Raw genomic sequence first — 22,357 nt, 5'->3', positions numbered from 1 at the left:
AAACTAGCATTAAAAACGTCAGTCAGCATTTTGACATTATGATAAATTGTATTTGCTGGCAAGGTCATTGTATCGACCAAACAACTTACGAAATGATGACTGTAAACGAGACTGCTGATATTTTTGTTTTATCAACTTGTTTGTCAATAATTTACCTCGTTTTAGAAATTGTTCATACGTAGAGCATGCTCTTGCGTACCGAATCAACTAAGAAAGATAAACTCCCTGTGCAGAAAATGAAGGTAATTATTAATTGCTGCATAAGTAAGGGAAGCTAACGATTGAAAAGATAAACTCATCACGTTTATCATAGAGTTTGGTTCAACATATTAGATTGCCATTATCGTCTTTTTAAAGTAAATCTCCAGATATGAGATAGATGTGTCAGACTTTGTGGTATCTTTTATCTCTTTTGTCTCACCGGGATATATCGTATTGACAATAAGGATGAAAAAAAAAAAAAACATTGTTTATTTACAATACGTCGGCGATTCATCTAAATGTGTTGAAGACCACAGCAAGTTTTTACCTTCTTTACACGTATAAGATTTTGGACAAATTCTACTTCATATGAATACAAAAATACTAGTAGGTCTGCTAAGAACGGGGCGCAGTTATTGTCAATCAGAAACCCAAGCGTCTTTTTGATGTCATCTTCAGAGTACTTGTATGTACAATCAGAATATTCTTAAACAAAACAATTTTGCAAATGACCAATGACAAGGGAAGTAATTTTACGAGTTCCATTTTTGTTGAAAAGGTAGCTGTCCGTGATATCATAAAGCCTGGACTTAAATATATCGTGTACAATGGTTGTGTTTATAGTTGAAAAGTCGTAAGTTTTTAGGCTGTTGATTTTGTAAAATCTTGCGATTTCAAATTTTGCAAAAGTTTCTTGGAATTTTTAAGTATCCTTATCTGATTCACACCACTTCTCATATTATAATGTCGTGCAGTACACTTGAGACTTCTCCTTAACTACTGTTAATATCTTAGGGAGGAGTAAAGTAAGAGGCTTGATTGAACATTTACTGGAACCCACTATGTATATTTGTAATGGTTTTTAAGTAGTTCAGAATCCAAAATAGAAATGGTAATTTAATTTCATTTTGTTTGTTTGGGATATTAAACATATTCAAAACTGACATTTGATTTTAAATTAAGAATTTTCTCTTCAAATCAAAAAGGGAACATTATACATTTATTGACTGATTTCGAGGGCAACGTGTGTTTCGTCGACCTAAGAACCAAACTGTCTGCCTGAGGCCGATAGGCCGAAAGCAGACAGTTTGGTTAGAGGGTCGACAAAACGCATTTTGCCCGAGAACACAGTCAATAAATGTTTTGTTATACATGTACCTTTAATTTAATTCTTTTTAACATACATGTATTTTGTACTGTCTTTCGTGATGTAACATCAGTTCCGTCACTTTTGAACACAAACAAATGAAAATGAGATTAAGCTCCGCCCATTCTGTGACGTAACTGTTCCATCATCTCTTCGACTGGTCCAACATTTCGTTCAGCGGTCCAACATCGATTTTTTTATGCCCGCTCAGCAAAACATTACAAATTTTAGATTTTTTCCCGTATAGATTTGTATTAGAAGAAATTTTTAAAGGTATAACAAACACATGTATATTTACATTTATATACACGAAGATTGAATAAATACAGTGTATATATATAGTGTTTGAGCTATACATAATGAATATATTTCATAAATTTATAAATGTTATAAAGAAAATGTTGGTACGTCAGTTTAACCCCCTTTACCGCAGTCACGCATTTTAACACATTTACCATTTCCTATTTCTAACGCAAAATATATCATGTAGTAAATGTATTGCGACCTTTACAAGACAAAACATACTAATCTTCATGATACTAACAAAAATGTTATATGTACAATAGATTGCTAAAGAAACTTCTCGAAGGAAATTAACAAAGTATAGAATTGGACATTGGAAAAATTGCTGCGGCATTCCAAGATTTGACCTTTCTCTGCCCTTTATGATGACGTCTTACTCCGCTGTCGTGGTAGGAGCGTAGATTCCTGAATAAAATGTCACACGGGGGAATCTATAATTAACGACAAAACTCTAAAAGAATGACATTAAGAACCACTGAGAAAAAAGTAAGGTATTACTAGGAATGATTATTAGTGACTTAATGAAGAAGATATAATTATATATAAATATGTAAATCTGTATTACTGATATTAACTTTTACAGTATAGAAAGCAATGAACATAATGTAAATGTAAAATAAACCAATCCTTTTTACCGTCTGTATCTGATGTCATCAAATGTTGTGTTCCTGCAGTTCTGCTTCTTACGGCAAGTGCAATGGCGTGTCGTCTGCGATATATAAGAAACAACATAATCAACATGACGACTGCAACGCCAATTCCAACTCCAACCGCTGTCATTGTTGAAGCTGAAGAACAGAAATGTTTTTAAGACTACAACATGTACAACAACAAACAACCATTAAATCTAAGGTTAAATACATGGAATGAAGTTAAATATGAAGATAACGAAAGATATGAAGTTAATGAACAGTATTCAATCTCAAAGTCCATAAAACAATACAAAATAGGAGCAGAGCAAACACGGACCTCCGAAACATCAGAGGTGGGATCAGGTGCCATGGAGGAGTGAGCATCCCCTGCTAACCGGTCACACCCGCCGTGTGCTCCATGTCATGATCGGGAAATAATGGAAAAATCCGTCGTCAATTCAGTGTATAAATAATGGACTAACAATTAGTATGAAAAACGTCAGCCAGCATTTGACTCAATGATAAATTGTATTTGTTGACAAGGTCATTGTATCGACCATAGACCTTACGAAATGATGACTTTAAACGAGACTGTTGATATTCTTGTTTCATCAACTTGCTTGTCAATAATTTACCTCTTTTTAGGAATTGTTCATACGTAGAGCATGTTCTTGCGTATCTAATCAACTGAGATATAAAGACTCCGTATGCAGGTGATGAAGGTATATTGCTGCATAAGTAAGGGAAGTTGACGATAGAAAAGTTAAAGTCATAACGTTTATCATATAGCTTCGTTGTTATATTACCATTAACGTCTTTTTAAAGAAAAATATCCAAGTATGTAACAGATGTGTCGGATTCTGTGGTATCTATCATCTCAAGCTCACCAGGATAAGGAATTGAAATTACCATTGTTAATTGACAATACGTCATCGATATATCTAAATGTCGAGTTGAAGGCCACAGCAAGTGTTTTATTCTTTTCACGCATAAGATTTTGCACAAATTCTACTTCATATGAATAGAAAAATAGGTCTGCTAATAACGGAGCGCAATTGGAGCCTAATAGATTGTTGGAATACCTGGTCTCCAAATAATGTTCCAATTCTAAAGTCCATTTAATCATTATAGTACAGAAACAGAGCAAACATGGACCTCTTAACCATGGTAGGATAAAGTGCTTTCATAATGGAAAAGTAAGCACTCCAGCCGACCGGCCACACAAATGCTCCTTTTGTCGAGGAACCAACGGAAAAATCCGTATTTCAATTAACTGTGCAAAAGTGGCTTGGTAATTAACATGAAAAACGTTGTTCAACATTTTAAGTAATGAAAGATTGCATATACAGCTGTATTTGCTGATAAGGTCATTGTATCGATCATAGAACTTGGGAAATGATGACTTTAAGCGAAACTGCTCAAATTCTTGTTTCATCAGCTTATTTGTCAAAAGCTTGCTTTGCAGGTGGTATACTTGTTCATCATCTATGATATACTTAAAACATTTTTTAGCTCTGTCTTTTGAAGTTTTTCGTAGAATTTGATGACTACTTACATTTAGAAAGTGTGCTAGATGTTGTGGTTGTTGTCTTTAAACGGAAACTGTTATTGATTAAATTAGAGGGATTTTTGAGGGTAAGTTGTACCGCCACATTTTTCCTGTCACCACAGAACTGTGTGGGTGGAGTTTTACATGAATAGGAAACCTTGAAAAATTGAAGAAAAGTTCTTTTAAAGGCAAGTTGAATATCATACTGAGTATAATTATAGTCATTACTATAAAAACTTTTCGCAGAGTTCAGATAGATAAATTTCAGAATAAAAGGTTTTCAACTACCTTGAAAATAAAACAATGTTAGTAAATATAATGGAGTCTTTTTACAAATATTATTTTAGCCACGTCAAACATTTGCTGGTGAAGGTAATAACGTACCGTATCCGGGTTCTCTCCCTCACTGTACGTAGAATACGTCAGCTGAACATCGCAGTCCCTGACTTGGTAAGTAACCACCTCAATACAAGTTTTCTGGTTTGCTGGTGATGGTTGGAAGATGATTCTGCAGTCCCTTGTAATTTTCTCTCCACTCCATTCTACATTGAAGGCTACTTCTCCTGAGACTGAATATATGTTCTGTACGTTGTGGCACGTGACTTCATTCAAACTAACTAAGACGATACAAGAAAAGGTGTCTTTGTTACAACGCACGTTACAAAATTACACGCTTTGAATTTGGGTCCAAGTTAAAACGCACTTTGAAAAAAAAAGATCTTTTCAAAGTGCGTTGCCTGATTATGAGTTCCACTCACAATAACACACAGATTATTCTTAATGAAAGTGTAAGGATATTTACTTGTTCCCGTGTAAGCTGTCACTGTATTCAAGAAATAAATAAAGATGAACACTGACATCCAAAACCACATTTCGAAATCCATCTTCGGAGAATATTCTATCTAAAAATTGAGAAGGGAATGATCACACAAGCATACAACGTTGATACAGTGGATTATTCTAAAACGAAGTAATTTTCTTTTAATGTTTTACAAATTCTGAAGTTTCCAAAAAATGAAATGCTGTCACTGAATGGAGTTGACAAATTATATAACAGACTGTGTTCTGAAAAAAATGTAAAGAGTTATTAAAATTTCACTTTATCATAGTGCAAAATCGGAATGGGCTAGTTTTTATGTAATTGATGTTTTAAACTTAAATTTATTATAACAATGACCAATTAAAACGTTACGTAGGACAATTACAAATTATATAGATGCTTCTATTACTGAATAAATCAGGACAGAACTTAATTAAAGTCATTTTGAAAAAAAAAGTTGACCTGCTGCGTATTATGTAGGTTCTCTCGATTATGTACAGTTTTTTCTTCACAGTTAATACTGACTGGTTGGTGAAGTATTTTAAGAGCCTTCAGTTGATTTATTGTTTTTTTGAATCCGAGGATAGTATACAGAGTTGATTTTTAGTCAAGTATTGACCCTAAAATGCAAGATAAAATGTGGCATCTAGCTTTAGCCTTTTGAGAATAAATAATACACTGCTAATTTCTTACATCAGGGACATAGGTAAAAACTTTGACTTCAAGATTATAAATCAAACCTGTATGGAATGCAAAGTGCATGAAAATATCTCTAAAAAATAAGTGTGAAAGTAACTTGAAATTCTGTCCATCTATTGTACGGAAAAATTACTTTAAAACTATAATATGCCTAGATAATTAATGTCATAGGTAGACGAATAAATTAGAAAAAACAGAGAATGTTAAAATGTCAATAAAACATTTTTAAAAATACATGTATTTCTTACAAATTTCTTTTTCTGATAAAGAGTCCAGCTTTTCAACAACATTTCTTCATTATGTCAAGAATAATTATTCATTTTATTATTTTTCTCTAAACACTGCTATTTTTTTTTAGCTTTTTATTTGAGAATTTTCATGGTAATATAATTATAGCCTTAAAATCTAGAATCTGTCACCAATATTCTCTTTTAATCTAATTTTAAATAAAAAAGCTTTTTTGATATTATTAAAAAAACATTTGAATTTTTATAAAAGGATTTTAATACAAGCCTTAACTTTTTCAATCAGCAGAGAGAGAGAGAGAGAGTGTGTGAGAGAGAGAGAGAGAGAGAGTTCGAGTTCACATTATTAAAAATCGACCATGCAATACCGTTTAGTTAAAAGAATAAACGCCAAAGAAGATATGTCAGCTTTTTGTCACAAATTGATCTTAACTTAGTACACAGATTAACAAAATCTCGAAAATATCTCATATTTTAAATGCAAAATCTTTACCTTACACTGTGACAATGCTCCGCCTGGACCAAAACTCATGAAAGACTTTTCAGGGACTAAGGTTACACATACATTTAAAATTATCTAATGTTGTTGCATAAGAACTCTTTTAATGTATTTTTTAATGTTTCATAATACAATGACTTAAAAGAATACCGAAATCATTTTATAAATTATTTATAAATGTCAGTTTTATCCAAAAACGCCAAATTGTTTTATTTTACATTGATTAAAGGTTAACACATGTAGAACAAAATAATAAAAGATTAATTTATGTTTTAAATATGAAACTATTACAAAGCAATAAAGCCTTTCAAGCGTACTATATAACCTAGAAATGATGAAGCATAGACGAAATTGTCTTCTTTGTTTTTTAAAATAAATTTTATAGAAGAAAAAATATGTGACAAAATGATGATCTGCTAACTAGTAGAGCTAATTAATTATTCCTCGGAATTTGATTTGAATGCACATAAACAGTATCAGACAGCCGGAAGTCGATCTTGACCTTGCTTGTTTGTTACATGCAAAAATTCTTTGTAAATGGATGAATTTGCATAAAATGCTCTCGAAAGGCGAACAAGAACATATTCATCATATTTTTTGTCCATATATTCGTAGTGTTAAGGTGAGACACAACCATGCTTGATTACATAACCAGGGAATACGAATCAAATTTTCAAATCCATTTTACATTTCCCAGTTTAATTGTTTAAAATTGTTTTGCTAAAGAAATTTGAACGAGAGAAAGAGTTGGCTAAACTGAATTATCTTAAATTAAATTACTTCATTTTCATAAGTTTGCTTAAATTCAAAAGTTAAAAAAGAATCCCTTTTTTTTTTTTTACTTTAATCCAACATTAATTTGAAGAAGAGGATATCCTAACTTTGTCTAGTAATCAATACTTGATGCGAAGAATATGGTTTCAAGATTGCAGAAAATTGATTAACCTGCGATAGCAAGTTACATGATATTTTACTGCAATGGATGTTACCGTTATTCCTCAGATAACAAAGAAAGAAACTTTTTATTGATATTATAAATAGTTCATTGGTATTAGTTACTACGAGGAATAAGCATCCGCTATCGACCGACCACATCTGTAGTGTGCTTCTTGTCATGATTGTTCAAAGTGTCAAACTGAATATAAGATAAGAAGATAATTAAGTATGGAAATCATGGCCTAAAAGATGTAATAAAACGTCAGTCAGCCTTATAATTTGCAAAATGTTGACGTATCAAGACTTGATATTTGTTACTCAGTTTTTGCCTCGCTTTTTGCCTCGTTTTAGAAACTGTTCGTAGAACATATTCTTGCATATCGAATCAAATTGGAGACAGCAACTCTAAATACAGGTGAAAAGGATAAATTGCTTCTGTAACATTAGATGAGTACATAGATAACAATAAACACTGATTACAGATGAATAATGTCTTATATAAATTTTACTTCTTATTTTGATAATTTCCTTTTTATTTTGAACAGCCAGGTTGCTTTTTAATTTTCAGAATGACAGTCACAAAAAGAAAAACAAGTAAGGCCGCACCAATTTAATTTCTTGTTCGTCGGACATTTGAGGAAAAAAAGGACGAGCGGACTAGCGGTTAAATAATAATATTATTACTTTTTTGAAGACAATTTTTCAGGCGGAGCGTGAAAAAATTTGAACGGACAATTATTTTTTTCTGATTTGCAGATTAAAAATACGATAGATAGAGCGGAAATTGAACAGAAAATGGCACAAAATTCTAATGGTGCGGGAAATTTAAATTTGATATTATTTGTATAGTTCTGTTTAAATACGAGCGCTCGGGTCCGACGAACAAGAAATTTTATTGGTGTGGCCTAAGTGACAATTTTACATGTATGTCATTAAGCATGTGCACAATTTCCCTCGAATAATAAGACAAATAAAACCATTACAAATCACTTTCAAACAGCTTCTATAAACATTGAAATCTAAATATACTGAAAAATAAAGGTACTGTGAGCAATGAGCTCACAAAATGAAACCCCACCTCCCATATGAATATGATGGCAGTGTCCATGCTTTGCTATGGGAAACCCAAAATATGTGTTGGATCAAAAAGTAAAATTGAAGATGCACAATGGAAATATGTAATAACGATTCTGTGAAAGTTTCATCAAATTTCATTCAGTGGTATGAGAGGAGTTGTGGATAAGAGACGGATATCCCAAAGCGTAAAAAACGGACGGACGAACAGACGGACGGACATCCCGTTTACTTTATACACTCCCGCTTTTCAATAAGGGGTATAATAAATCGGGATAATAAAATGGTAGCTGTAGAATTGTAACTCCGAAAAAAATACACATTGACAGACCAGAGAGCTACAATGCCACCAATTGTATTTATTTCACCCAAAAAGTACGCTGTTTCGAGATTTATTTCTCTGTGTTTTTGAAACCGCCATCTCAAAATATAGGGTTCCTACCATATAATCTATTGTACTATTTCCACAACAAAACATTCCTTATAACTGTTGTAATAGCCATCCTGGGCCTGAAATGGAAACCATGAAAACTTGCCTATGTTCCACTGCCATTTTGGACGACATGATAAACTGGTGAAAGTCATTTCCAGCACACATGTTATATTAGAGTAAATTTGGTAGGGGACAAAGCAATATTTTGAAACAGTTGTAACAGAAGTAAGAAATCCAAAAATGAGTGCAAATTTTTATGCGGAACAAATATGTAGTTTTTTTAATGGGTGTGTAGCATGGATGTCACTGTAACTTCTGGCCACCCATCCTTCTTTTCCAGAGAAATATAAAAGTAGATCAGAAGCTAAACAAAATGGATGTTATTAGTGTAACAATTGCAGAAAAGACACTACTATTTGGGGACTGTTATTGCCGGATTAAGCATATTATAAAATGATAAATACTTTCTTGGCTAACACATGGCTTATCATGCTAGTTACAAAGTAGAGGTACTTCGAGCAATTTACTCACTAACTGATACCCCTGCCTCCCATATTTTATAATGATAAAGTCCATGTTTTGCTCTGGGATAGCCAAAATAAGTCAGATCAAAAGGTAATATAGGAGGTGCACAATGGCTTATGTAATAAAGAATCCGTGAAAGTATCATTACATTTTATTCAGTGGTATAGTAGGAGTTGCGGATAAGAGATAAGTAATTTTTAATATTTATGAAAAAGTGGTCCTGTCCATGTTTTGCTTTTGAAAACTAAAAAAAGGTGTCCGATCAAAACTTTATCTGAGATGCACAATGACACTATGTAACAAAGATTGTGTAAAAGTCTCATTAAATTTAATTCAGTAGTAAAAGAGAAATTGCGGATAGGAGATGGGTACCCTAAAGCATAACAGACAGACACACAGATAAATGGACAGACGTACATCCCGATTATTATATACCCTACCACGTTTTAAGTGAGAGTAAAATAAATGGCTAGCCACTATGAGATTTAATTATTTAATGATAATATAAAACAGGCGAATCAAACATTCATTGCAACACTCTTGTCTGTATTAAGGCCTTAAGTATCAACATTGAACAAATAACAATTGATTAACACAATCTTTATCCGTGTTTATTTGGAACAAAAGTAAAGCATTTATCCCACAACTGGATTATGTCTAGAAATTGGTGACAAAAGGTATCCAGAAAAGGTACAGTAAATTTGATCGGTGCTACCATAAAGATAAGAGCCACGGTGTTGAATATCGAGATACACGGTATCACCGACATCCAACTCGAGAGCGGCGGAGTTACTTCCTGAGCCAAACTCTCCTGAAGTATGGGCATAGAGAGAATTGATGTAGATGTAGTTGTGGTAGAGCTCCACCCATTCCGCTTTGTCTTGTTGGGCTAGGGCGTGGTAATGGAAGACATAAATACCGGCTACCGGGGCAGTGAAAACCCCAGTATTTGCGTTGAAGCTTAATCCATGATTAAGAAAAACCCTGTCAAAAACTACTTTGGAGGATTCAGAGGAAGTCTCGTGATGGGTAAGACCGGCGGAGAAAGCTATTTCCTCTTGTGTTCCATGACCTATTTCAAGGATTAAAAACAAAATTGAGTCAGATCAAAATAATAAGGAAGAACGGTAGTGCGACAAAACATACATTTTCTTCATAAAAGATAAAAAAGAAACAAATAGATTGAATAGAAAATGACATTTCCAAACTAGTGCTAATTGTACATGTAACGGGGACCGTTACAGATGTTCCCCACTCGCTCCCCAAATCCCTTTTTGTGCTTAATTCCTGTAAGACATTTTAAAAAATATTATGAGTATCAAAAAATTTCATCAAAGAATAATAAAAGCTACAATGATATCAACTATATGTCATTTAACGCATTGTACGTGCACGCACGTGCACGTACATGCAAGATGATCATGGTATGTTGTCTAAACAATTAACATATCTATATATCGTGAGAATGAATAAAAAATTCTTTACAATATATATTTTAATGTTTGTTTTAAAAATTGGCCATTTTGCTTATTTCGCGCGTGCATGTGCATGAATGTATGTTCGTGCATTCAATTTTGATAGTACTATTATGTAGGAATCCATTATACCTATTCATATTCTAAATTTATTTTATCCCGTTTCGTTGAAAACTAAGAAAGTTATAGGCATTTAAATTTTCAGCCAATCAGATTGCAGCAATCGTGCATGCGCATGCTTTTCATGATAATACTTATACACAATGCTGTAGACCTTCAGAAAGTATAACATTGTTCAAAATTTCAAAGGATTTTGTTGAAAAACACTAAAGATATTGAGACTTTAGTTTCAGCTAATCAGAGCGAAGTACACGTGCATGCGCGTGAGATCTTGATATTTTGACCATGTCCTCTAGTCTATGCTTCTAATATATCCTTATATTATAAGTTTCAAAACATTCCATCAAAAATTTAAATAATTATGTCTATGACAATTATATTGGACATTTCTGGCGTTGCACGTGCGCGCTCTTGCAAGCACACGTGCATGCACATGCTTTCATGACAATTCATTTATATCAGGCTGTAGATCTCCCTAATGTATGACTATATTCAAAATTTCAACAGATTTTGTCTATTGAGACCCAATCAGAGCGAAGCGCACGTTGCGCGTTCTTGCTATTTTGACCCTGTCATCACGTCTACACTACTAATGTATACTTATATTATGAGTTTCAAAGCAACAAAAAATAGAAAACTTACGCTATTATATTGGTGTTTGCACTTGCACGCTCTTGCAAGCATGTGCGCGCAAAATGACCTTCGCTCCGCAAATCTACATAAAATGCCTACTGACCCTAAAAAGGTTTCACCTTAGTCGGATGTGTAGTTTACAAGATCACTCGCGGAAAAGATTTTCCCAGGAAGAAGAAAAATAAAAATAATAATAATAATAATAATAAGAAACAGAGTAAAAACAATATGTTCCCCAACTTCGTTTGGGGAACATAATAATGGAATACCGCAATGGGAAATTACCACTGAGTTTTTGAACAGTTGGTGACAGAAGCGCTCCACAGAATGTGGTGTACAATTCATTAGAGGCTCCATACAGCCTGGCAGTGGTGCCAAGCCTGGCAAATCCTGAACAGCAGTGTTGCCTGCGTCAGCGTAAGATCCCTCAGTATATCCAAAAAAAAAATTGTGTTTTCGGAATTTAAAATCTTTTTCATCGTCTTTTTGTCAATGTCTTAGAAATAAATGAACAATCCTCAAATAAAGATCAGACATTAAAAATAATTTTGAGGTGGTCATTTTTCAGTACTGTACGATCTAAAAAAAACTCTTAACTGCTCACAGTATTTTCATGGGCCAGTGCATGGAAGTGAAACAAGTATGTTCCCTCAACAGGGACAGTAAATGTTCCAGTGGTTGTGTTGTAGCCACTCCCAATATTTGTGATGGTTTTGTCGTAAAGTACAGCTGATCCACCACTTACAGAAGCGTGTTTGGTCAGGATTGCTGAGAATCCTACAGGACCATAGAAGTTTTCTACATCTAGTTCTAGAGAATTGTGGATAAAACATATTTATCATGTAGGGCGGACAAAAGAATCTCGATTTTTTAATTGTAAAACTGCACTTAAAACATATAGTTGACAAATTGGTAGTTGATATCAATGCAGAGTAATGTGTGCAATTTGAAATATCAATATTAAGTATGCACAAAAAAAAATGATAATAAAATTATTGCATTTAAAATTTATAGTTGATTGAAAAACAATTCTCATCAACACACATTGATATGTGAACATGGAAATATTAACCATGTTTATGAATTTATGACACCCAAACAAACTTTCAAAATGGGCATCGTATGTCTTATATTCAAAATATTCTTTAATTGATCAACATCTTGGAACTAACCAATATTGTCAGCAAATAAAAGTTCCCCAGTTATAGTGGTGTAAATCTGATCTGTCCGTCCAAACAGTGCATGGTTATAATTATTGTGGGCTTTCACGTACACCTTGTCGCCGGTATTTAAATGTACTATTGCTGCATTTCCAGCGTCTGCATAATCATTTTTGGTATGACCAAAGACTGGAAAAAAGTAATTTTTATAAGTTAATCAAATTCAATTCTTTGTTTAAAAAAATTACGAGCTAACCTTCATCGAAGGTTCAAGCCGAAGGTTCAAGTGAACTTTTCTGATCAAAATTTGTCCGTTGTCTATCGTTTTAATAGTTAATACTTAACTTTTAATATTTTCGCCTTATTTTCAAGAATAACTGGACCATTTTTAACCAAACCTGGTATAGACTCTCCTTGGGTAAAGGACATAGACTCTCCTTGGGTAAAGGACATTCAAATATTTCAATGAGAGGACATGCCCTTCATACAATGGAGATAACTATATATGGTACGACAAAGTGAAACTTTTGTGGGGTATTTAAACCACTTTCGCAAGAACTACTGAAATTTTGTCAAGAAAAGTAATGAAATGATTAGACATAGTAATAAACAAGCAGCTTTAGATAGTACCTAGATTGTTCAAATCCTGACCCCAGGGTTAAAAATGGTTCATAGTTGCATGATGAAAAAGTAAAAAAAAAAAAATAAAGAAAAAAAGACTTAGTATAAATCTTAAAAATCTTCATCAAACGAAATGCAAAAGCCGCTCATGCAAGGCATATTCAAACATGTTCAAATATTGTTAGCAAGGGAATCGAACGGAGCCACAATAGGAGATAAACATATAGCAAAATTCTAAGGCTAAAGATTAGACATATGAAGTGAAATATGCGGAGATAACGACCCATATTTGAGCTCAAAATCCCATTACAAACATTAGAAAATAGGAGAAGGGCAAACACGGACCTCCAAAACATCAGAAGTGGGGTCAGGTGCCATGGAGGAGTGAGCATCCCCTGCCTACACCTCACACCCCCTGTGTGCTCCTTGCCATGATCAGGGAATAATAACAGAAATCTTTTGTCAACTATTTCAGTGTATGAATAATGCCTAACAATCAGTATGAGAAAAGTCAGTCAGCATTTGACTCTGATTTTTAAAAACATACTGAATTCGGTGTTGATTAAGGTGTGAACAATCCAACCCACTATTTCTTGACGGGAATGGGTTTGTATTTGATCACTTCTATATTTAGTCTTTTCAATATTAAAATGTTTTCTTTTTTTCAGCCAAGTTGATCAAGTGAGCGATGTGGCCCATGGATCTCTTGTTCTATGCAGATTTGTAACTTACTTGAAGCTATTAATGCATCATTTTTCATCATTTCGAGCCATAGACTTGAATCCTCTGCAGTGAGTCCATAAAATGTAAAAGCATATAGACCGGGAGTCTGACAGACAAAGGATCCCTCTGAATCAAAGCTAGCTCCGATCTCAGTAATCCTTTTATTATATGGAATTTTTTCACCGTTCGACACATGTACGTCTGTTGTTTGTCCTTTTGTAAATGCTGTTGGAGCCTGGGTGCTTCCGACAGAACTTTGCGTTTGAGCAACTGAAAGTTAGCGAAGATGTAATGAACGAAAAAGCAAGTTAACAATTCAATTAAGTATGACTCTTTTTAAAAAGTTTGTTTTTTTTAGATTTCAGATCCACCAAGTGATTCAATTTTTAAACCTATTGCTACAACAAGTAATATGTCAATCCACGTTGCAGACATCTTCTACCTGCAAAGAAGAGTAGAACTAAATTAATGTTGAAAATAAAAATTGTATGAACGCTGAAAAATTCTAGTAAAACCTCAAAGATTTGTATTAAAGATTTTAAAGCTTTGAACATGTTCATTAAGAGTTTTAAAACTGGTATCAAGAAATTTGAGTGTGTAAGAGACATTTTATTTACAGGTACATTTGAATCTTTTGTCTTGACTCAATTACTATGTAAAACAGCAGCATTCGGATTTCAAAAAGAAAAAAAAATTAAAAAAAAAAGATTGAACATGTCTTTGACGAACTGTTCTCTTCCAATGTTCTTGATTTAGTCAACATTGATCACATGTTATGAAAACAAATTTTAATAAATGAATAAAAAAAAAACGAAAAGAAAACATTGTCAAGCTTAATTCTTCTGAAAAAATACAATTGAGAAGCATAGCAGACATGAATTTTTTAAATATCAGAGGGGCAATTAGGTGTCATGGCGGAGCAAGTATCCCCTGTCGACAGTTCTCATCTGCCGTGTGCACATTGTCATGATAAGTCATGATCGGGAAAAACGGGAAAAATCTGTAGAGAGTTCCGTATGAAAATATTGACTGAACCGCTTGTATGAAAACGTTAGTGATCATACTCGATTTAAAAATACTACTAGTTTATATTTTGAGGTCATTGTACTTGCATCGAACACAAAATGTTATTAAGAATAACAAAATAGTACAGTACCGCAAACAAAAAAGCGATAAATTATGCCTTTAAAAATAGGATTTCACAATCAATAATTTTTTTTAGGGATTAAAATTGTTTACAATTAAATGATTGAATAAAATACTTTTATGTACTAATACTCACAGTTCACCTTGTCTTCAGAGGACTGACTTTTGATATTTGATAAGATCTAAGGTTATTTATGTCACTTAAACAGGTGTTTTATATACTAGTAGTCCCCCAAATTGTGTATGATTGATATAATGTTTCCTTATCTTAAGTAATACACTTAAATTCAGGCTAGACAAAAGAAGACAGCGTAAATATCAAATGTTTATTTAGTCAAAAAATTACTTTTTTTTTTTTTACTTTTTTCTTCATGTGTATCCATTTGGGTACTTTTATTCTCTTAGATATACATGGTCTTGTTTAAAGTCAACATTTTGCAAATTGTGTGGTCGAAAAAAGGCCTTTCTAGCAAATACAACCTATAATTAAGTCAAATGCTGACTTAATGTTTTCATACTTTTGTTAATCTATCATTTAATATACTAAACTGACTTTTAGATTCTTTGTTCATTTTTAAAATAGTAAAGAAATCTTATCGACAGGGAATGTTTACTTCTCCTGGGTACCTGATCCTACTTCTAATATTTCCATAGGCCAGCGAATCAGCAAATTAATGTTGACTGACGTTTTCATACTATTTTCATACTAATTGTTAGACAGCTATTTACAAACTGCGTTGTTGAGGGATTTTTTCCGTTATTACCTGATTATGACAAGGAGCACATGGCAAGTGGGGCCGATCGACAGGAATGTTCCTTCTTCCATGGCACCTGATCCCACTTCTTATGCTTTAGATACCTGCTCCTTTTATTGGATATCAATAAGACGAAGGTGTCAAACATGAGTGAAGGCGGCCATACGCACTATTAATTTTGTAATCGCCTTCCAAGTACCAGTGTCTTTCTAACGTCCAACAAATGATGATCTTTGACGTAAACACAAAACAATTCCGCATTTGTGTATTCAAAACATTTTTTTTTAATTTTGTACTTTAAATAATGCTTTACGTAACGCACAGTTTCTTTTTCTGCTGGCATATAATGAACAGGTCCAGGCTTTTTGTTATCGCTGGCAGCTGCTTCTTCATTTACGCGAAACAGAACTCGTAAAGTTGCTTATACAAAAATAATACATAGATTTACTTTTAAAACTTGTCATTCGTCATTTGCAAAAATTTTAAAAAAACATTCTGACTGTACACAAATTCTCTGAATTTGACATTAAAAAGTACTTGATTTTCTAATTGACAATATCCATGTGCCTTTTGAAGACCAGGTCTTCCAACAATCTATAGAACTTCCCATGGGTACCAATTTCGCCCCGTTATAAGCAGAACTATTTTTGTATTCATATGAAACAGAATTATTCAAAATTTTATACGTGAAAAAAAAAGAAAACACTCGCTGTGGCCTTCAACTGGACGTATAGATATTTCGACGACATCTTTTCAATTTAAAACAATAGTTATCTCCATTCTTATGCCGAGACGATATATCCCTGTGTGTTTTAGATAAAAGATACCACAAAATCTGACACATCTGTTTCATATCTGGATATTTTAGACGTTAATGGTCATATAACAACCAAGTCTATAGTGACTTAAATTTTTCAATTGACAAGTTTCCTTACTGATGTAGCAATATACCTTAATCACCTGCATATGTGGTTCATATATTTCAGTTCATTCGAAAAGCATAAGCATGCTCTACTGCATGCACAGTTTTAAAACGAAGTAAATTACCGACGAACAAGTTGGTCAAACAAGAATTCCAGAAGTTTCGTTTAAAGTTATTACTGTAGTTCTTAAATTCTATGGTCGAGCCAATGACCATTTCAGCAAATACAATTTATCAGTCAATCAAATGATGACTGAGGTTTTCCATACTTATTGTTAGGCCATTATTTACACACTGAATTGACGACCGATTTTCCTTAATTTCCCGATCATAACAAGATTCACACGACGGGTGTGACCAGTCGGCAAGGGGGGCTCATTCCTCCCTGCCACCTATGATGTTTTGGAGGTCCCTGTTTGCTCCTTTTTTGCATTATTTTATGGAGTTTGAGCTTGAATACTCTACGACCTTACATCCATATATTTCATTTATCCTTCTTACACCTTAATTCTAACCCCGTAATTTGGTTTACTTTGTGACTTAAAAAGGAAAGTTCAATTATTTTGCTTAACTAGTTGGTTTCCATTAATTTATCCTTTCCATCGCTCCTATTTCTCCTATTTTTAATGGATATCTTGAGTTATGTCAAAGACACGATGTAGTTACGATATCGACACATTACTTTTTTATAGTTTACTTTAATATTTCTCCATCTTTGTGTGTTTATTACAATACTTTCTGTTTTAAGAAGTCTTCCTTACTGTCAATATCCACGATATCGTGCCGATATCGAATCATGATTGTTCAAAGAATTATGGTTTCCATCTACAATACTAGTATTGTTACTTGAAAACTATCTTTTATAAAACTTTCCCTGTAGTGTCGATATCGACGATGTCGCTTCGATATCGAATCATGTTTGCTCAACTCTTTGTAAATACCGTCCCTGTTACTTTGTAAGTGTATTTATGTTTAATTATTTTACTTTTACAAAATTGTACCTGCCATCGATATCGTCGATATCGACGATATCGTATCGATATCGAATCATGATTGTTAAAATATATTACTTCACCAACCTTCACCCTAATACAAAAATCTTTATTTTTAACATATTGCATAACAATAAGATCTGTTTCTTCATGCAACGCTTGTGCATATTTACTTTCTGATTAATTAGTTTACCCTACTGTCGATATCGTCGATATCGACGATATCGACAGTATCGATATCGAATCATGATTGTTAAAACATATTTAACAACTTTCACCCTCACCCAACATCATACTCTAAACCTAATCCAAAACAATAACAACCACTAACCCTTTCCTTATCATAATTTAATTTCATATTCATGCTAATAATGAATGAATTTAACATCACTTGTGACCTTGTAAAATTATGTTATACCTCACTGTGAAAATAAATTCTACAAATAGGATCGATATCGATACGATATCGTCACGGTATTGTCGATATCGACGACATCGACATAGCACAAAGTCTCATTTCTGGCACCAAGTATTTCAAATCAATAGTGCTCATCATGGTCGATATCGATACGATATCAACATAATATTGTCGATATCATCGATATCGACATCGAATTCGTTCTTGGACATGTATGGATATCTTGAACAATTTTGTTTATAAATTGTCTTCCTCTCACTTTAATTTTAGTAGTTTTAATATTTCCTAAACGCTCCTTTTTAACCAGCATATTCTTGAATATTTGTTTTCATATTGAGATTTGTAAATCATCCAGAGTTTCCGTTTTTTCAAAGGCAAGCAGACTATTCAAATTAGAATCTACATGCATTGATTTTAGTATTAAAACTGTAAATAAGTTATTTATTTATATTCTTGAATGAAACCAGATATGCTCATAGAGGACCGGCCGGTATATTGTTTTAGCAGTAGAGTAATCGATTTTGACTCAATTAATTAGACCTTCTTCAAGACTTGTTGTTTACATTCGTCACCCATTTACTTCAGAGATTCAAATATTTTTTTTAAGTCTGATGCAAGGAAAGTGTAGCTATTATGTGTCTGAGTGGACCAGCATAAATAAAAGATATCATGTCCATTATTTATACACTGAATTGACGACGGACTTTTCCGTTATTTCCCGATCATGACAAGGAGCACACGGCGGGTGTGACCGGTCAGCAGGGGATGCTCACTCCTCCTTGGCACCTGATCCCACCTCTGATGTTTCGGAGGTCCGTGTTTGCTCTGCTCCTGTTTTGTATTGTTTTATAGACTTTTGGTCTTGAGTACTGTTCGTTATCTCCATATCCTTCTGTATTAGAAAATAAAATTATAGAAGCTATAATGAACGTTGCTCATTACGTCTTTATCATAGCATTATATAAGATAAAATAGTAAAGTAAAATATTGAGATTCAATTTTTTTTTCATTTAAGAAATATAGGAATTCATTTACGATATTACTCTCTCTCATTCTCGACTTTAAGTTATTTAAGATAACTAGACAAGCAAAGGGATCCTTAAATGATTGATCTGCTCCTCTTTTGTATTGTTTCATGGACTTTGATATTGAATACTGTTCGTTATTTCTATATTCAGGAACATCTGTTTCATGTCTAGATATTTTACTAGACAAAAAGGTAACTTAATTCATGATCTTTTTATTAAACCTGACGAGTCTAACTTTGCAATTGTCAATTCCCCTTTACCTATGCAGCAAAATACGCTTATCACCGGCATATTGGGTTTGAAGATTTTAGTTGATTTGATATGTAAGACCATGCATTTCGTACGAGCGATTTCTAAAAGGAAGTTAGTTATTGACAAACACGTTGATTAAACAATGATATAAACATTGTCGTTTAAAGGTCATCATTTCACAAGTTCTATGGTCAATGCAATGCCATTGTCAGCAAATATAAAATATCATTAGGTAAAATGCTGATAGACTCTTTTCACACTAATAAGACCAATATTTACACAATGAACTGTCAACGAATTATCCCATGTTTTCGCAATCAATACAAGTAGCACAAGACAGGTAGGGGACGCTCTCTCCTTCTTGGCACCTGATGTTTTAGAGTCCCTGACTCTGATTTATGTTCTTTGAATGAACTTACAACTTGCACGAGTATAATACTGTAGAAGTACTTTTTTCCGCGTGGTATTAATTTACGCTATGTACGCGGTCACAAATTTTCCGCGGAAATTTGTCCCATCGAACTTAATATTAATATAAGGCATATATAGAGAGTCTTAAGATATCCGCGTAATTTTCTACCAGCGGATTGAACAGAAATAGAGATTCCGCGGAATTATGACCCCGTGGAAAAAAGTACATCTATAGTATTCGTTTTTCATATTTCTTAGTATCCACAATAATATTAACACGATAAAAAATTTCATAAGATTGTTGAATCATTTTCAATCTACTTTTAAACAAATCTATTATTAATTGTTGAAAACTATGGATCTGATTTACATGGTATATGACTAAAAATTGATAACATCCCACCAGTTTAATTCGGTTACTTAAATAAAAAAAAAATAAAATTATCATTCCATTCATTATATTTTCTCACTGGAATATAACACGTTGAATAATTATCTTTCACAAACTATACATTAATATTTGAAATTCCTACAGACCTTGTAAACATAACTAAAGATATTGAAAGAAAACACTAGAAATAATGTAGAATATTGTATTTTAGCAAATAATAAAGAATAATCTATCCAAGGACTTGGTGAAAAAAAGCAAAAGTGGACATAAGACTGAAAGAATATTCCATAAAGGAATGAAAGTAAGAATATCACACAAAATCAAGTTTTAATTTTTTCCTAACTTTCGATTTTCAGGAAATAATAGTTGATGTACTCTGTACCTATCGTGTTCGATGGGATGAAAATTTCAGAAGACGGTTTACTGCTTGAAACACTCTTACACCTATCTTCACCTATTCGAATAAATTCGATTTTAAGCAATGAGCAACTACCTTCATGAAAAATATAATTAACCTTTGCACAGTATGAGTGACTTTGTGTATAATTGCGTAAGACTGATACAAAACGAATCATAGTCTTAAGCTCGCTTTTATTGATATACTTCTTAATAAAGAAAAAATAATATCATTTCTGACCTCAAATCCATTTCCAAAACTGCAGAAATGATTCTATTCACGTTTCTCTATCCAATAATTGGATGACTGACAGCAATAGTTGACAAAAGATAACCAGAAAAAGTTGCATAAATACGATCTCTCTCTCCATAGAGGAAAGAGCCATGATGTTGAATATCCAGATACACCGTATCTCCGGCAACAAGCTCAAGAACTGCGGAGTTACCTCCAGGCCCAACATCTCCGATAATGGAACCATAGAGTGAGTTGACGTAAATATAGTTACGGTATAGCTCCATCCAAATGCTCTTTCCTTTCTGAGCCGTTGCATGGTAATGAAAAGCGTAGATTCCAGGTACTGTGGCAGTAAATATTCCTGTGTTAACATTAAAGTTTTGTCCAAGATTGACGAAAACTCTATTGAACACTACGTTTGGACTATCAGCTGCAGACTCCGAATGGGAAAGTCCGACAGAGAAAGCTATTTCATGCTGTGTATTTGAACCTTAAAGGAAAAGAAACAGAAAATGAAACTCTACGAATACTATCATACCCATAGTTCCAAATATACAAATGTATATTGTGTACCATTTTGATCTACATGCCTGAAAATAATAATTGTGAAATATGTAGCATTTTGTAAAATAATGAACATTTACAACCACAGAGACAAGAAATTAAGAAAAAAATCGTATTACACGCACCCTCTTCATGAAGGGATGGTGACAATAAGGCTCCACAGAAGGAGGCGTAATATTGTCCAGAAGCCCCATACAGCTTTACATCAGTTCCACGCCTAGTTTTGATCTTTACAGTGTCTGCTATATGAAGTCGAAGTACTACGGTATTACCGGAACTCGCATAAGACCCATTGGTATATCCGTATGATGACACAACGTATTGGTTGTTGTGAAACAGCTCAATCCATATGATCTTCAATGCAATTTGTCATGCATATATCATTTCTGACTTTAGGTTTGACATAATTTTACGTTGACATTATTCAGAAAATGAAAAAAGAGCATTAACTAGGAGAACTATATATAGATTGATTAAAATTATTAGTAATCTTCATATACTCGTATGTATGATAGGTTTTCATAGAAAGATCTGTATAACTCAAGGAGTCACTAAAAGCTTACGCTGTTTAAAGATGCCAGTGCATAGAAGTGGAAAACGTACGTTCCTTCAACAGGTGCTGTAAATGTTCCAGTGGTGGCATCATAGCCACTGCGTATGTTTGTAAGGATTTTGTCGTAAAGGACTACAGATCCGTCACTCTTGAAAGCATGTTTGGTCATAACTGCAGAAAATCCCACAGCACTATAGGTGGTGGCAATGTTAGGTTTTCCTAAAACAACGTTGAACGGCATTTAACCTTATAAGTGTCTCAAACATTGTTACTATATAGGCCTTCGTCTCGAGATACGAGGGACGTTCAATAAATAATGTCATCGGTTCTCGGAAAGAAACAAAAAACGCTTTTCTATGATTTAGTCTTAAAGATTAAACTAAAATTTTCTCTTTTAATTAAAACACATGTCTGTGACATTTGTATTCAATTTATAATTGTTGTAGAACACATTTTAAGTATGACCCTTCGTATACTGGAATATGGCAGATCCTACATT

The 22,357-nt window shown here is 33.3% G+C and overlaps 2 protein-coding genes and 1 pseudogene across 3 annotated transcripts; all 3 read right to left on the bottom strand.

Annotated features, from left to right (window-relative positions):
- Nucleotides 1–1,922: 1,922 nt before the first annotated feature.
- Nucleotides 1,923–6,149, bottom strand: LOC134250862 (uncharacterized). Of its 2 annotated transcripts, none has more exons than XM_062733209.1 (6): nucleotides 6,090–6,149; nucleotides 4,635–4,730; nucleotides 4,217–4,449; nucleotides 3,839–3,989; nucleotides 2,287–2,439; nucleotides 1,923–2,082 (listed from the first exon to the last, which is right to left on the bottom strand). In XM_062733209.1, the coding sequence occupies exons 2-6, from the start codon at nucleotides 4,714–4,716 to the stop codon at nucleotides 2,069–2,071; spliced, it is 633 nt and encodes a 210-aa protein (XP_062589193.1). In that variant the 5' UTR covers nucleotides 4,717–4,730; nucleotides 6,090–6,149; the 3' UTR covers nucleotides 1,923–2,068. The 2 variants fall into 2 exon arrangements, with proteins under 2 accessions (XP_062589193.1, XP_062589192.1); XM_062733208.1 differs by having other exon boundaries at nucleotides 4,635–4,734; nucleotides 6,090–6,148.
- A 3,503-nt stretch (nucleotides 6,150–9,652) lies between these two features.
- Nucleotides 9,653–14,561, bottom strand: LOC134250850 (uncharacterized; annotated as a pseudogene).
- Nucleotides 14,562–20,794: 6,233 nt separating this feature from the next.
- LOC134250860 (complement C1q tumor necrosis factor-related protein 4-like) lies at nucleotides 20,795–22,072 on the bottom strand. Its single transcript, XM_062733200.1, has 3 exons — nucleotides 21,869–22,072; nucleotides 21,431–21,659; nucleotides 20,795–21,231 (listed from the first exon to the last, which is right to left on the bottom strand). The coding sequence occupies exons 1-3, from the start codon at nucleotides 22,025–22,027 to the stop codon at nucleotides 20,795–20,797; spliced, it is 825 nt and encodes a 274-aa protein (XP_062589184.1). The 5' UTR covers nucleotides 22,028–22,072.
- Between the last annotated feature and the right edge of the window lie 285 nt (nucleotides 22,073–22,357).

The sequence above is a fragment of the Saccostrea cucullata genome, unplaced genomic scaffold, assembly GCF_032062105.1.
Source record: "Saccostrea cucullata isolate Sc308-1 unplaced genomic scaffold, CSIRO_AGI_Scuc_v1 ctg15, whole genome shotgun sequence".
Classification (NCBI taxonomy): domain Eukaryota; kingdom Metazoa; phylum Mollusca; class Bivalvia; order Ostreida; family Ostreidae; genus Saccostrea; species Saccostrea cuccullata.
This window is presented reverse-complemented; position numbering and strand designations above follow the sequence as displayed.